Source organism: Gopherus evgoodei, chromosome 16, assembly GCF_007399415.2.
Source record: "Gopherus evgoodei ecotype Sinaloan lineage chromosome 16, rGopEvg1_v1.p, whole genome shotgun sequence".
NCBI classification, from domain to species: Eukaryota; Metazoa; Chordata; order Testudines; family Testudinidae; genus Gopherus; species Gopherus evgoodei.
This window is the reverse complement of record NC_044337.1, coordinates 3,698,640-3,714,103: the sequence shown is the minus strand read 5'-3', so window position 1 is coordinate 3,714,103 and position 15,464 is coordinate 3,698,640. Positions and strand designations below refer to the sequence as shown.

The 15,464-nt window shown below is 57.5% G+C and overlaps 1 protein-coding gene across 13 annotated transcripts in view; it reads right to left on the bottom strand.

Annotated features, from left to right (window-relative positions):
• Positions 1-506: 506 nt before the first annotated feature.
• The window catches only part of RGS3 (regulator of G protein signaling 3), a 232,180-nt gene continuing 217,222 nt past the window's right edge, over positions 507-15,464 (bottom strand). For 11 of the 13 annotated variants that reach the window (XM_030535444.1, XM_030535445.1, XM_030535446.1 and 8 more), the window contains 5 exons: positions 10,529-10,602; positions 5,096-5,197; positions 3,933-3,994; positions 2,479-2,645; positions 507-1,746 (listed from right to left, as the gene is read on the bottom strand). In XM_030535444.1, the coding sequence (XP_030391304.1) occupies positions 1,561-1,746; positions 2,479-2,645; positions 3,933-3,994; positions 5,096-5,197; positions 10,529-10,602 (591 nt within the window). In that variant the 3' untranslated portion in view covers positions 507-1,560. Of the gene's footprint in view, positions 1,747-2,478; positions 2,646-3,932; positions 3,995-5,095; positions 5,198-5,448; positions 7,889-8,490; positions 8,942-10,528; positions 10,603-15,464 lie in introns of those variants that run through there. The other 2 variants (XM_030535457.1, XM_030535456.1) reach the window with 2 other exon arrangements.

Here is a 15,464-nt window from a genome sequence, read left to right as displayed (position 1 = left end):
TTCCCTTCCTGGTCTCAGGTCCTGGCCCTGTGCTGCAATGTTCGGGTTACAAACACTGCAGGGGAGTGGTTTGGTTTTTAAAAAATTCATGGAAATGGCCCTACTGCTCCTGGGGGTTGGAAGGAAAAGCTTGTGTTAAATCTGGAACCAGGTTAGTCCCTTTAGGCCACGCCCAAGCAGTGGTCGATTGGTCCATTTAGGCCACGCCCAAGCAGAGGTGGAGTGGTAATCAGCCTGCAGTATGAATTCATTTTTCACACCTATGGAAAAGATGCTGAGTTTTATGGAACAAGATTGTTTGCTGACTTTTCTTTGGGTGGAAACACTAGTGGGTCCTTCCTGGAGGAACTTCTCGCTTGAGGAAACTCAGCCCTACTGGCTTTGAAGCCATTGTCTGGGCAAGGAGAGCAGGCTCGTCTGGGTTTGTGGTCCCAGTTCATATCACACTGGCCAGCTGCTTAAAGAAACAACCCATGAAGAAAAGGCAGGTACAAGAAATTATATTCTCCTTTTATTTACACTATAACCATGACCTCAACATGTTTTTGTTAGCTGCAGAGATGCTTTGCATTGTAAACTGGGCACTTAGACGCAAGGCATTCTGTCCAACTCCGTCAGATCCGGCATTAAGCTGCATTTCCCGGACCACGACATCGTTATCTGAGCAGGGAGAGTGTCTGATTCACACAGTTGTTTATCTACACAATCAAACCCTCCGTTGTCACGAAACTATATATACACCCAGGCTCTCCCAGCGGCCTGCTGCTAGGAGCACTGAATTTTCAAATCAAACCCACCGAGTTAGAAAATGTTGTACACACTCAGAAGAGATGGCGTCCATTCCACCACGGGACTCCAAGACACGCGGAAATATTGCACTTGTAAATTAACAAAGGAAAGGATGCAAGGAGTTCCTATCACACAGCAACGTGTCCAGCTACAGGAGGGCAATAAATAAACCAAGAGGTGGGCGTGGGGGAGGAACTGGCTCTCGCTGCTTGAGGGGCGCATGGCCACACACAGACAAAGGAAGTGCCGTTCTGGCCCGTGATCAGGGCCAAGTGTGAGTTCTGCAGGACCAGGGGAGCACGGCAACGCCACGGAAAGGGGTTTGGTCCAGTTCAGTGTCTCTTGTTGAGGCAAGAAGCCGGTTCTTGCTGGTTTCCCCTTGCCCCAAAGCCTCACTGCCCACCAACTTATTGCCCCCCAAAACAAAAGACAAAGCTCAGGCCAGTGCTTCACAGTAGTCTCATGGGAGCTTCCCTCCTGGCTAAAACTCACCCCCGAGCCATGGCAAAGGGCGTCGTACCGGTGAGATGGCGAGATCCTGAGGAACGGTACAATGGAACAGTACCAGACTGCTCGGCTCTCCAGCCCCCTTGGCCTCTAGCTCTCTGCCTTTGCCTGTTCACGCGTCCGTTCACTACAGAAATATGGTTTCCATGGGTGTGAATCCCAGCAAAAAGGCATGCTCCCCTCGTCCAGCTCAGGGAAGACCGCCCCAGTCGAATTCATGTAAACATACAGCTCCCAGTCTGCCCCAGACAGAGTCCTTGGGATCTACAGTGGGGGGCTGGATTTCTTCTGGTTAATTATGTCTAAATACAACTCCGAGCGGAGGAAGCGAGGATAAGAGTCCTTCTCCATAAGCCCATAGATCCGTTTCTGAGCGAGGTCGAAGCAGCTCCGGGTAATGGTCTGCAGGTTCTCTTTGGTGTGCTCCCGTGTGTAGGAGTCCAGGTTCACCTGCAGAGGAACAAGGGACAGTCCCTGTCAGCTACATCCCCATATAGCCGTGCACAGCAGACACCTGGCTCTCAGTGGGGAGCAACAGCAGGTGCTGCAGCCTTTCCAGCCTGGCCTACGCATCACTCAGTCTCCGTTCCAAAGGGCACCGTCACCCACTTGGGAAGGGCTTCGGCAGGGGCAGACCCAGGCACAAACCAGGCATTGGATCTCTCCGAAACGGGAGCCATGAGCGATCATTTAATGGGTGTCATTAGGGCAGCTCCCAGCCACCAGCAGCACTTTACAGGGTGACAAGGTGCTACTAAGGACCAGCCCCCCCAAGCTGACTTGGCAGCACTGACATCAGGCCATGGATGTTTTTGGACGCTACCCTCTGGCCAGTATGGGTGTTTATCGGCAACCTGAGGCTCCCTGGAATTCAAGTCCACCCTGAAGCCAGCCACAGCCTCAGACTGTACAAATGCCCATTTCCTGCCCTCAGGACCTCACGCCTGCCATGGGGCACTGGCCAGTATCTCCAGAGCGGGCACCAACTGGCGCCTCTCCATCTCCCAGCATGCAGTCCCCCCGACTGCATGGTCCCCTGTGTTCTCTGCCCTTCTGACAGCTGGCATCATGGGGCCCCGGCACGGCAGTGAGCTGCACCAGGGCCCCGAGCAGCGTCTGTGCTGTGCAGAATACAGAGCTGGGAACCGCCCCTCCCCGGGTGCAGCAGACACGCCCTGTTACCTCTTTGCATGACTGGATAGCAATGTACTCAGCAAAGATCTTCTTGGCCTTGGATACCATCTTGGACTGGGATTTGATCTTCTTGTACTCCTCGCACGCAAGCCAGAACTCCAGGTTCTCCTCGCTGAACTCCGTCCGCAGGAAAGCCCGGAAGGCAGCCAGCCCATCTGTGGGGAGCAGAGACACGGCTCTACTGCCAGGCCCCAGCAGCCAGCCTCTGCCAGGCACCCTCAGAAAGCACAGCCCCTCTGGGATCCCACTGACACCCCCTCCTGTCAAACTCTTCCCTCTGCCCTGAGGAAAACAGATGCCTGGGGAGACATGCTCCATTCCAGTCCCTCCACCTGATGTCTACACTCTGAGCTGGAAATGCTACTGCAGCCGGAGAACTGGGGAAGGGCTGGAAGTCAGTTGTAATGTCTCCTGCCCCCCTAAAGTCCTGCCAGGGACAGGAAGGCTGCGGCTGCAGCTGCTCCGATGTGAGAAGCACGCCGCGTGTCCCTGGAGCAGTCCCCTCACTAGTGCTATCAGGCTGCCGCGCTGCACAGGGGCAAGTGCATCATCTCAGTGCGGAGAACCGCAGACGGGTCTGAGCATCAGCCTGATCCGCTCCATGTCGACAGGGAGCTGAGTCACGGGCGGTAACATTCACTATGGCCAGTTCTCAGCCAGGTATCACAGCAACAAGCATCTCCTCTGAGCCCAGAGAGAAGGGCCTCCTTCCATCAGACAGTGTCTTCAGCTGAGAGGGCCCACCCCATCCCAGCACTGCGGGGTGGGAGGTGCAGTGTCTGTAGGTGTGTGTATGTGGAAATGCAGCCACCTCTGGGGTGGAACGCAGGGACTGTTCTGTGGCCATGACACCATTTTAGGGCAGGAAATGGCAGGAGTTTGCATTCCTTGAGCACCTTCCATCCAAGCTTCTCAAAGTGCTTTTCACACTTTACTAACCTCCCCTCCCAACTCCAACAGGAGATGGAGAGAGATCCCTGTCTCCTGTTCCGGAAGAGAACCTGAGACACAGAGTGGAGCGGGACAGAGCTGGGCACAGATCACAGGACCCACAGACCCTGTAACGCCCAAACCATCCAGTAACACCCATCTCCCCCAGCACTGGGACACAGCCCGACCGGCCTGTGAAGGGAGGAGGTGGAATTTCTAGCACTGCCATTTCTCCAAAGAAACTACTTGGCTCATTCGGCTGGAATTGGAGTGCCGTCCCTCGAGAACACGGTGCCCCCCAGGGCCTGGCCTGCTTCCCAGCCCCACAGGGACCAGAGGAAAGGGGAGTGCCTCAGCCCCATGCTGAACACTTGGTGTGGGAACCCCCAGAGGGAATCACACTCTTGAAGCATGAGGCCGGAGCCAGACAATCCTGCTCTGCCAGCAGAGAGCTCAGGGCTGGCACGTGACCGCCCTGAACCCTGGGGGGGAGGAGGGCAGCAAACACTTACATTTGTGCAGCAGCAGTTTCTCGAGAGATTCCCCCCACCTGAGAGCTTCCTCCGGGGTCGGCCTGCAATGGAAGGGGCTGTTTGTTGGAAAGGCAAATTCGTGCTCTTGGCTCCTGGGCTGCCCATGCTGGCTGAACAGCAGCAGCTGCACTGACACCCAGACATCACCACCCTGTCCCCAGCACGCAGAGACTCAGCCTCCGCACCCCCCAGCCAGGCGGTAGCTTTGAGCAGGTGAGAGCTAAGCAGCCTCTCTCCGCCCTGTCTCAGCCCAGCCTCAGGCTCAGACAACGGGCTGCTGGTGAGGTGCTCTGCCCCCAGGGCGGGGCAGAAGAGAATCAGACACAACTGTGCTCTGGTGGCAGGCTGGGTCCTCCTGCGTGTCTCGTGCCCCAGACTGGGCTCAGCGAGGGAGCACAGTTCCAGGTGTTAGCAACCAGCACTGAGCCTGGGACAGCAGGGACCAGCCCTCCAGAGCCAGGGCTTTGAGCACGGACAGCATCTCCTGGGGAGCCCTGCCATGAGTGAGCAGGGCAGGAGAAGGAGTTGTTCTCCGAGGGGTTACCCAGGAGGCGCTGTGCAGGGGCCACTGTCCCTCCCGGCTCACAGATCCTGCGTAATGCCCTGAGCTGATGGCTGAGCAATCATCCATGAGGGGCAGCTGTGCCGAAGCTTTCGGAAACTGTGTGGTAGCTCAGCCACAGGTCATGGGGCTTGGAGCAGGATGCGCTGGGGGAGGTTCTCCGGCCTGGGTGAGGCAGGAGGTCAGACCGGATGGTCAGACTTGTCCATTGGGGCCTTAACGTCTAGAGCTTTTTGCTAGCCAAGGCAGCCTGCCCCCTGCTGCCATGGGCGGGGGACAGCAGCTGGCACCCACCCGGCCCTTGTGGCTTCACTCAGAGCACAAAAGTTAAAAATCCAGCCCTCTAGGTCAGGATATGGCCTGGGACTCGGGGCAGTGGGGCTGTTCCTGCCCTCCTGGCCGGGCGCTGGGTGTCCTGGGGACACCTGGTCAGTGCGGCTGCTCCCATGGCAGCCTGGATTCTAACCCCCTGTGGTGTGGAGGTGTCACAGTGCTGCCTGCAGGTACCCCTCCCCCCCACTCACAGAGGGCCCAGCGGAGCAGCTCTGGCAGCCCAGCACCTCTCACCACCAGTACCTACTTGAGGGATTTCATTGCTTTGTCCAGCTTGCTGATCGGGTTGGCTCCTGGAGACTCGTTTCGCCGTCGAAATATCCCCAGTCGGTTCTTCATGTCTTTGGCCCTAGAGAGAAGAGCAGGTTTTAGTGCCCAGGGTGGTGAGGGCTGGGGACAGCAGCAGCCCCATGCTCTCACTCAAGGCAGTTGTTTCGGGAGCCTGCTGCCAGAGGGTGGCTGACTGATCAAGAACTTGAGCAACTTTAGGGCACACTGCGAGAGCTTCCCGCACGGCCCAAGGCAGGAGAGACGGAGCAGCCAGCAGCCAGCCCTCCCTTGGCATGTCCCTGCGCTCGCCCAGCGCACGCCACCACCTACTCCTTCATGGTGTGCCGGCGTGGCAGGTTCCCACTGCGTGGCCGGGGCATGGCCAGCAGCATGTCTGAATGGAATTCCAGGGGCTGGGGCTTGGAGAGGTCTCGGAGGAAGGGCATGGCTGTGTCCCCCACTCCAGGCAGCGAGCCCAAGGAAGGAACTCTGAGCCTGGAGCGCAACGACCTGCCTGGCCAGAGGCTGCAGGAGCTCTGCGCTGCGCTGAGCTGCGCTCTCGCCCGGGGCCAGCGAGTCAGGAAGTGGGAGGGACCGGGCCGGAGGAGCGGGGAGCGCTCCGTGGAGTGACTGCGGCATGTGTGAGTCAGGGCATCGGCCGCACTCCAGCTGCGCACAGCCCTGCACCGGGGCTGCAGCTCTGCCTGGCAACTCCGCAGCCGGTTGCTGTGGCAACCAAAGGAAGGTGGAAAGCAGCCCAGAAGCAGGACAGGACAGTGGGGCTCTGCCGGAGCGGGGAAAGGCAGTCAGGGATTTACGAGGAGCTATTTATAGAGTGCAGGCATCCTCAGGAATGCCGGGGCACCAGACAGCTGGCAAAGCACAGGGCCCTGCACCAGAACAGGCAGAGACACCGATGTAGATGTGGCGTTAGCCTCCAGCGAGAGCACCACAAGGGCTTTGGTGCAGCCCAGATCTGGGTAAAAGGACCTGAGCTTGCTGCCCTTACTCAGATATCGACTTGCCACAAGTCCTCAGGGCAGGCAGGGGCTCGGCTCACCGTGGTGCTGGGCCGATCACAGGGAGGACATGGGGAGTCGGTGCAGAACTGCTGGACTTGGCTAGGGTAAACAGCTAACCCTGCCAGCTGTTCATTTCATGTGCAATGTGATTTGTTGGGGTTGGTCCTGCTTTGAGCATGGGGTTGGACCAGATGCCTCCTGAGGTCCCTTCCCACTCTGATATTCTCTGATTCTGTGCAACCTCCCCATGGGAGAGAGCCAGGGAAAGCCCCAAGCTGTGCATGGGCCACAGGGCTTTACAGATGTTCTGCCCTGGGAAGGCCAGAGGGGACTTCGGCAGCCATTTACACAAACCACTGATTGGTAGTTTCTAAACTAAATCCAAGGCTGCCTTGAGCTGAACAGGCTTTAGCCAACAACTGCTGGGCTGTCTGCTTAAAGCTGACAGGCCCACGCAGCCATGCTGGGTAGGGCATGGAGTGGGTGATCTCCAGGCCCAGCAGCACCAGCACAGCCCGGTCACGTGGCACACTGCGTGGCCCTGGGGGTGGGTCTGACTTGCAGTGTGGCCCAGGAGGGGACTGTTGGGCCAAAGCAATGGCTGTCCCTGCCAGTGGAGGAGATCCAGGCCCTTGTGACACTTTCCCCATCCATTTCTCTGCCACCTGCCTGCCCTCCTGACAAGGCCCAAGGTATGTCTTTGTCCCATGCAGATAACAAGCTGGAGCCAGGGCTGTGTGTTCTGTCCGAGGGCTCTGCACAGTGCCCATCGGCACCGTATCTCCTGAGCTGTCCTAGACACATTCCCTCTTCCCAGAGTCTCCCAAGCCCTGACTATGGCGCAGGCGTCTAGCTGTGCAGATGGGGACTCCCCAGGCTGCCAATGGATCAGCGCAGGACAGTGGCCACTAAGCAGCAGCACATCTGCCCAGTCACTGCGGAGAGTGGCTAGGCAATGGAAGAGAGAATCCAATGCTCGGGGCACCATGGCGCAGAATGGCTTGCTGGGGACCTGGTCACCATCCAATCCACAGGCTCTCCACCCCAGGACAGGGGCTCGGAGAAGAGACTCTCCTGGAAAATGGTTCTCTTGTCTGAATGACAGGTGGCTTAGCGCTCAGCCCTACAAGGTGCTGCGCACTCGGGCCCCGATCCAGCCAAACATGTACGTGCATACTTGGCTTTAAGCTCCTGTGATGTTCCATTGACTTCAAAGCGCCTTGTCAGGCACCTAAAGTTAGGCACATGTTTAAATACTTTGCTGGATTGAGGTTAGAGTGCTCAGCGCCTTGCTGAAAGGAACTCGCAGTGGCCAAGGCTGGGCAGTGACTCGGACGCTGGTTGTCCGTTGCCAAGTATCAGTCAGAAAGCAACGTGGGAAAACAGGGTCTAAACAAGGAATCTAGCCCTCAAATGCCATCTGTCTCCTATTACAGCACTCCCAGGAATGCTAATGCCTGAGTGCCGTTTTCCAAGAGAGAGCCACACAACCCCACACATCTCAAACCCACAATTGTAGCCATGTTCTTAACTTAGCAACTCAGTGGTTATTCCTCTGCAAAATCATCCCCTGCTGTTTGCACTGGCAGTGTACTTGAGAAGGTTACAAGCACTCTGGTATTTACAAGGACACATACAGAGAGCATGTGAACATAACCATGCACAAATACCTATATATCAGCACAGTGCAAATCTCTGGCTATAAACAGCTCTGTATCTCCTGCCTGAGACTAAGCAGTTCCAGACAGCTCCAGGTGACTTTTCTATTGATCACATGCAAAGAAACAACACCTGATGAGATTCCACATTTACTAACTGCAAGAGACAACTGTCCTTTGTTTTCCTTACACATAACTGCAAACACACAACAGAAACAGCCCTCACCATCACCAAGGCTGCATCAGCTGGAGAAATCCACAGAACTGAGCTGCCGGTCCCCAGTGGGTTATTTGCCTTATGGAACATAGCAGCAAAAGTGACAACTTGTAAGAAAACTCTTTCCTCTTTCATTTTGGGGCTAGCAGCTCTTCTCAAAACCACGAGGGCCTAGAAGCAGCCATGCCCTGGATATTCTGGTTCAGGACAGTCTCGCAAGTTCAACCATTCGTGGAAGAAAAAGAGAGAAGGTCGGAGATTCTCATTGCCTGGGCGCCTTTCAGCTCCTCACAGCAGCTCTATACCCATCTCTCAGTGCCCAGGCAGTGCAGCCACCACTGCATGCCAGCCTGCCTGGCACTGCTGCAATGCCACCTCCAGCACCCACACAAAGACCACAGCAAACAGCATCACATCAGTTCCTCCGCCCTCCTGGGCTCTGGGCCACCACCCACAACCGGGTAAGAAATCCTACCTTTCCAGGTACTTTTCTGAAAAGTCCACCATGGTGTGGTACATTGGGAGGCGTCAGTGGGCGAGCGATGGCTGGAGGTGTGCCCTGGTCTGGGGAAGAGAGCAGAGTGCCAGCTCTCAGCAGCAGGCACCAGAAATACTCCACATGGCCTGACTGCAAACAATGGCTCAGCCAATAGCAGGGCAGCACAGCGCTGAGCCGCTCTACCATGAATCCGCCGCTGTCCCCTATTGTCCCGAGGTGAGGAGCAGCTACAGGGCTCTGCAGCTGCCCTTGAGACCCGTCTCAAATGGGGAACTTCGCTAGTCTGAATCCGCGTCTTCCTTCCCAGCCGCGCTCATCTGAGCTGGCCTGTCGCAGCCTGTGCAAGGTCCCGTCGCTCTGCCCGCAGAGCGGGAGCACGAAAAGCGGGTTGGGACGCACTGGCTTTAAATTCAGCTCTCAGGAGGAAAGAATCAAAAATGCAAAACCCTGAACCCTTCCCCTGCACTGCAGTGCTGCTTGCCCACCCCATGTGGCAACATTGCCCCCTGCTGGCCCTCCCTTGTACCGCTCCATTTAAACCACGCTGCACAACAACTAGCCAAGGCTCCATGGTGGAAGCCTGCATGGGAGGAAGCAGTGTGCGGTGGCTGTTGATGCTTCCCTACCTCCGGGGGCCCTGCAAAGAGATGGGCACCCCTGGGATAAGTGCACTGCCCATTATGAAGTGATCCCTTATGGCTGCGTCAGCCACCTGATGTACACACATCCTGTAACCAGGCACATAACTGCTCCACCTCTGACTGTTTACACAGTAGCTTTCCATCCACACCACACTTGGCACCTATTTTTATAGGACAATAATACCTCCCCGCTCGCCCCCCAGGTTTCTGTGGCTGCCCCAAGTGATGGTTAAGGAGGACAGAGCCCATTTGCCAGTCTGTTGTTATGATGTGCATCTGGTCACACCTTTGCTTTTCAAATGCAAGGCAGTTTTCCCAAAGCAAACCTGTAACAGCGATGATCATAGGTGCTTCCTAGGCTTCTTTTCCCACGGCACTCTGTCTGCACATGTAAGAACTAGATCCGTAATCAATGTTTCTGTGCAAGGGTGCACACTCAGGGCACACTTGTGTGACGTGTAACACTTACAGCTCGGCTTGCAGCATGGCTGCAAACCTGAAAAGGAAGGTGTGTGGGTGGGGGGAGGGGGTGGGTTTGGGTTTCAGTTCTAGACACAGCCAAAGGTCAGCACAGACCAAATCTGGTTTAGAACAGTCTCGCAAGTTCAACCATTCGTGGAAGGAAAAGAGAGAGGGTCAGCACAGACCAAATCTGAGCAGTTAGAAAGGACCAGCCTGGTTAGCTTCCTTCACTGGCCTCATTCTTCTGTTCAGTCAGAGGATTCATGGCTGAGAGTCCTTAGCAGTTCTTACAGGCTTGGGTCCTTCCTGGGATATTAAACAGCAGCAGCTGCAAGCTTCCTTGCTCCTCTCCCTGCATGGGGCCAGCAGGAAGGAGGCCCCAGCTCAAGTTTCACTCACTCTAAATGTCCTCTTTCTGACCTCCACTTCCCTGCAGCCCAGGGAATCCTGTGTTCCAGGGGCCCCAGCAGCAAGAGGGCCTATAAGAAACCCATCAAGAAAGAAACGAGCCCCTAACATCTTCCATTCTTACCCTAGCTGTTTGCTACTGGCCCTGCATGCTGCCTCCAGTATGCACTCCCATACACATCCTGGGGGAGGTTCAGTTTCCTTCAAGGATAGTCAGACTTTAGCTACCAATCTAAAGGGAGATCTTACTGTGTTCTGTCCTTACCACTCTCTTCCTACCGTGTTACTGAGGGCAAGGAAGCGATGGTCATACAACTGCACAGAGTTCTGTCTGGCCCACCAGTGATCCAGCCCGGACAGAGCACAGCCTCGTTATTTCAAACACAGACAGACCAGCCTCCCTTCCCAATCACAGTGTAAGACCTGAGTGGCATCCTGGGGACAGTGCAGCCACACAGCACAGATGGGACAACGCTCTGACCCTGACCTCACGTGCCACTTACAAGTTTTTGCTCCTTTTCTTGCAGGAGGCCTCGTCCCCATCCTCACAGCTGCACTCGTTGTCTGTTCCGCTGAGCTGCAGGGGGAAGTACAAAAACACTGTCTGCATCATGGTGCCAGTGTGTGCCTGTGCCCCCGAGTGGCACCACATGCCTCCCGCTCCCACTGACAAGGCTTTTGGGGCCTGTGGTCCAGGGGCTGGAGGCTCCTCTATCCAGGCAGGGGGAAGGAGCCTTTGCCAGCAGAGACCATGTGAGCATGGGGAGGTGAGCATGAGTTCTGTGCAGATCCCTGGCCATCCCCAAAGGCTGTTGGGCCAAGGGCCATCTCCACGGACTGGGGCAAGGTCAAACACACAGTGCAGGCTGCCTGGGGCAACGGCTGTCCGAGGCACAATGAGAGGGTCCCTGCCAGCTCCAGCATCCTCCGGGCCGGTGCAAAGCACAGCTCGCAGCTCATCTGGTCACGCTCTCAGGGTCAGTCCCGGCCCAGACCCGGCCAGCTTCATCCCTATTCAGTTCCACAGGCCTTTCCACCATGCTGGGAAGGGGCTGCCCATGAGCGACGCTGGCTGGCAGGGAGCGCCCAGAGGGTGGAGGTGGAGCAGGGCTGGGGATACCAGCCCCTCTGCCCCCACTGACTGGTCTGGGGAGGGGCAACCATGCAGCAAAAAATGGCAGCAGCCCCTGCCAGCCACTGGAGGGACAACACATCAGAGAGTCCCCCACTCCTCCCTGCACCACAGGCCTCTGCCCCACCCCCACACCACAACAGGCCTCCTGACACCCCCCACCACAACAGGCCTCTGCCCCACCCCCACACCACAACAGACCTCCTGACACCCCCCACCACAACAGGCCTCTGCCCCACCCCCACACCACAACAGACCTCCTGACACTCCCCACCACAACAGGCCTCTGCTCCACCCCCACACCACAACAGGCCTCCTGACACCCCCCACCACAACAGGCCTCTGCCCCACCCCCACACCACAACAGACCTCCTGACACTCCCCACCACAACAGGCCTCTGCCCCACCCACCCCCACAACAGACCTCTGCCTCCTCCCCCCAAATGAAATCCCCCACACAACAGGCCTCTGCCACACACACACCCCCAACAACTGTCCCTGCCCCACATCCCACCACTACAACAAGCTTCCCGACACCTCCCCATGGCACAGGCCTCTCCCTCCCCACCCCCCAACAGGTGTGCTGAGCCCTCTCCCAGCTCGCAGGGGCCCCAGCTGGGGGGCAGGCCAGACCCAAGATCTCTCGCGCACACCTCCCAGCACAGGAACTTCACCGGGGGGCTGAGGTGAGAGGCCTCAGAGGTTGGAACAGCCCCCCTGGGGAGTGCCAGGCCTCCTAGCCCTCTGGCCCCAGGGCAGGTCCTGCCGTTGGAAGGAAGGGCAGGAGCAGGTGGAAGTGAGCGAATGACCCAGCAGTCACTGGCTCTGCCAGTCCTTCCCTACCTCCAGAATGGACCCGTTAGCGGGCCAGAGCCGGCCATGCTGCCAGCTCCCGGTGCTCTGCGGAGAGGCCGAGGAGCCAGCACAGGGATTGTGCTGGGTGTGCCGAAACCCCTGGAGAGCGAGGTTCAGATGGCTGTGAGAGGGCAGCCAGGGAGGCCAGGGAGAAGCATGCTAGCTGGATGTTGCTGCTAAAATGATCAGCGGTGAAGCAGTTATTGCTGACATTTAACCAGTCGCCATTAGGTCTGGTTAACTCCAATTGACACTATGGGGCAGGACACAGCTGTCAGAGCTGTGGTTACAGGCTGTCTGCAGACTCAGAGGTATGCTCGGTCATGAAGCTGAGATTTTCAAACCCAGCTCTGCAGTAAGGGGTAAATTCACAGCCACTGAAACACAGCTGCTGGGAACAGCCAAGCACTCTGTGGGTCTGTGCACCTCCTGTGGGCTGGGCGGGGGATCATCCTTTCACCCTGTCTGTGGCTTTTCCACACCACACACTGCTCTCTCACCAGGGACCGCTGTCTCCCCCCCGCAAGAACCTGCTGCAAAGAACACAGCCCACCTAGAAGCGCTGGGGGCTTCTGATGATACCAGGTTGGCTGCTGCATGAGCAAGATATTGGAGTCATTCCGTCCCTGGAGTGATATGTGGAGACAGCCTTTCTTGCAGTCCTTGGAGGACGTGGTATCAGTATTGGGCCAGGTGTATCTAACCCCTGAGAAGCTTCATCACAAACAGCCAGACTAGCCTTTCAGCACCGGGAGCCGTGATGAGCAGAGTTGTAGGTCCCGTGTGTGTTGATCTTATCCAAATACCGGGGAGCAGGGAGAGCAAAGGAACCAGGCTTCCCCAGGCTCAGCCTCCGTCAGTTCTGCCCTGAAAGGTCCCGAACCTAAAGGATGCATTCCCCGAAGCTTTCCAAGAAGATGCCGCATTGCAAAGCCTCACACAGGCCAGCCAGCCAGATTCACCCCCGTCAGAACGACCGAACAGTCAAGGCAAAGTAGAGGACTGGGCTTGTGTTAAGGATGGCCACAGGGTGGGGTAACGGGGCCGCAAAGCTCCAGTGAACCTAGGTGCAGCCCTGTGTGACAGCCGCAGGTACGCGGTGTTAAGGAGATGGCGGAAGCAGAGCTTGCACTCAGCCCATCCTTGTCTGTGCAGACATAGCCAAGCTAGCAGAAGTCCAGATGTGTCAGCAGCCCACTCATCCTTTCTGCTGCTGCATTACCATGCCCAGAGGCAGGGCCCTTCTCATCCCAGCCTGGGCAGAAAGGACAGAGATGCTGGTGCTGCTGCCCTCTCCTTGAGGTAAAGGCAAGAGCAGCAGCCTCTGGAAACTGCATGTATTGAAATTAGCCTTGGAATAAGCACACTGAGGCCCAATCCTGCTCCCCTTGGAGTCAGTGGCAAAACTGCTGACAACAGAAGCAGGACTGGGGCCTGGTACATGTCTCTATCTGAAAGGTCCCAGCTGCACAGGCACTAGTCTAAGAGATCCAATTGTAGAAATCCTGCAATTTCAAAGCAGGAACCCTGGAGAACTCACCACTGCACCGTTCCGGCTCGGCTATTTCTGTGTGGCGCGGGTGCTTGCAATGGAAACGAACTCCTGCCCCAGAAAACCAGCTCTGGGTAATGCACACCATCCCACTCACCATGGGGACAGGGAGAGAGTCACGGCCACATCCGCTGCTCAAAGCACGCTCTGCTCAGAGCGGGCTCCATGGTCAGCATCTCTGACTCCTGAGCAAACGGGCTCTGTTTACAAGGACCTGCCAGCTCTGCTGTCTCCCCTGGGCTCGGGGAGCCAAGTGCGGCTCTCTCCTGCCTGGGCACCATTGCCTGAGACTGAAGCAATGGCCCATGTGTTCAAAGTGAGGCACATACATCAAAGGGGCCTGGTTCCCCATGGCGGCAGGCTCCTCCACAGCGAAATCCATTCAGCCCCAGGCCAGGTCCTGGTTACTTAGCTCTTCCCATGCGAAGCCTGGGCAGCAGCAGCCCAGCTTGAGGCAGGGGCACAGATGGGCCTGGGGAGCCTGCAGCTGCATCAGGTGAGGAGGTCGGAGAGGCAGGTCCAGCTGCTAGCAGAGCTTGGAGGTGTTAGCCAAGCCAGACCTAGGGCAAGTCCCAGCCGCCACATGCTGGTGAGGGTCAGCAGCCTCTGCAGGAGCTCCTGTCACTCAGGGCCCTGGAAGTCCTGGGGATCTCTCTGAAGATCAGCTGGGCTTTCCCAGGGAGCTGGCTTTGCCTTTCTCCCCTCAGCAAGTCAGCTTGGCGCAGAGCACCAACGTGCGGCTGTCCCGTTCGGCCGACATGTGTGCCCAGACGGGTGCAGGGGATGGAGTGTAGCAGCCCTGAGGCCTGGCCATGCTCCAGCCATCAGGACCACAGCGCGGCCTAAGCAGGACCCACCAACAGCTGCATGCCAATCGCTGGAGGCAACTTTTAATAGACTTTGGAACATGGGGCAAGTCCCAGAGGACAGGCAAAGCTAACGTGCCGATATTTAACAGGGCGAGGGGGATGGCCTGGGGTTGGACACATTGATAACGAATTCAAAGATGACAGTACAGTTCTGCCCTTGAAAATCTAGGAATCCGCATGCCCTGCTGGGAAGCAGCTCTTAATCCATGCTACAGGGAGGGCCATGTGGCTCCTCTTCCCAAAGGGCAGTCTGGGAACCAGGGCCTGATCCTGGCCACAGCTGTGGGCACATCAGGGAGGGTCTCACAATGTAGACCCGGAAAGCCACAGGGAAGCCCATGCTCCGAAGGGGCAGTGAAGCCCTTCCCCACCCAGTGAACACTGAACTGGGGGCACCTGGCCTGGCAGTTTCTAAAAATCTTGGAGCAGCTTCAGAGCAGCATCCCTGCACATGGGTGGTGGGTATAACAGGCCAGGGGAGCCTAAGTCTCCACTGGTGTATGCCTGGCCTGCGCTCCACCTCTTCCCATCCCTGCTCCACCCTTTCCCCGAGGCCCCCACCACCAGCCATCCCTCCTCCCTCCACCCCATCCCCGTGAGACCCCCCACACCAACTACCTCCCTCCTCACCCCCTCGACCCTTCAAGACCCCCCCCACCCACTGCGTCCCTCCTCACTTCCCCCACCCTGTGGGGGTGGAGGGACATGGCCAGGGGTGGCTCTAGGCATTTTGCCACCCCAAGCATGGCAGGCAGAGGGTCCGCTGGTCCCGCGACTTTGGCAGACCTTCCGCAGGCATGCCTGCGGGATGTCTGCCGAAGCCGCGGGACCAGCAGACCCTCCGCAGGCAAGCCGCCGAAGGCAGCCTGCCTGCCGCCCTCGCAACGACCAGCAGAGCGCCCCCAGTGGCTTGCCGCCCCAAGCACACGCTTGGCGTGCTGGTGTCTGGAGCCGCCCCTGGACATGGTGGATGGGGGGAGCTTGCAGGGGAGGAGGAGGAGACAAGGGACTGAGCAAGTGGTGGCAGGGGG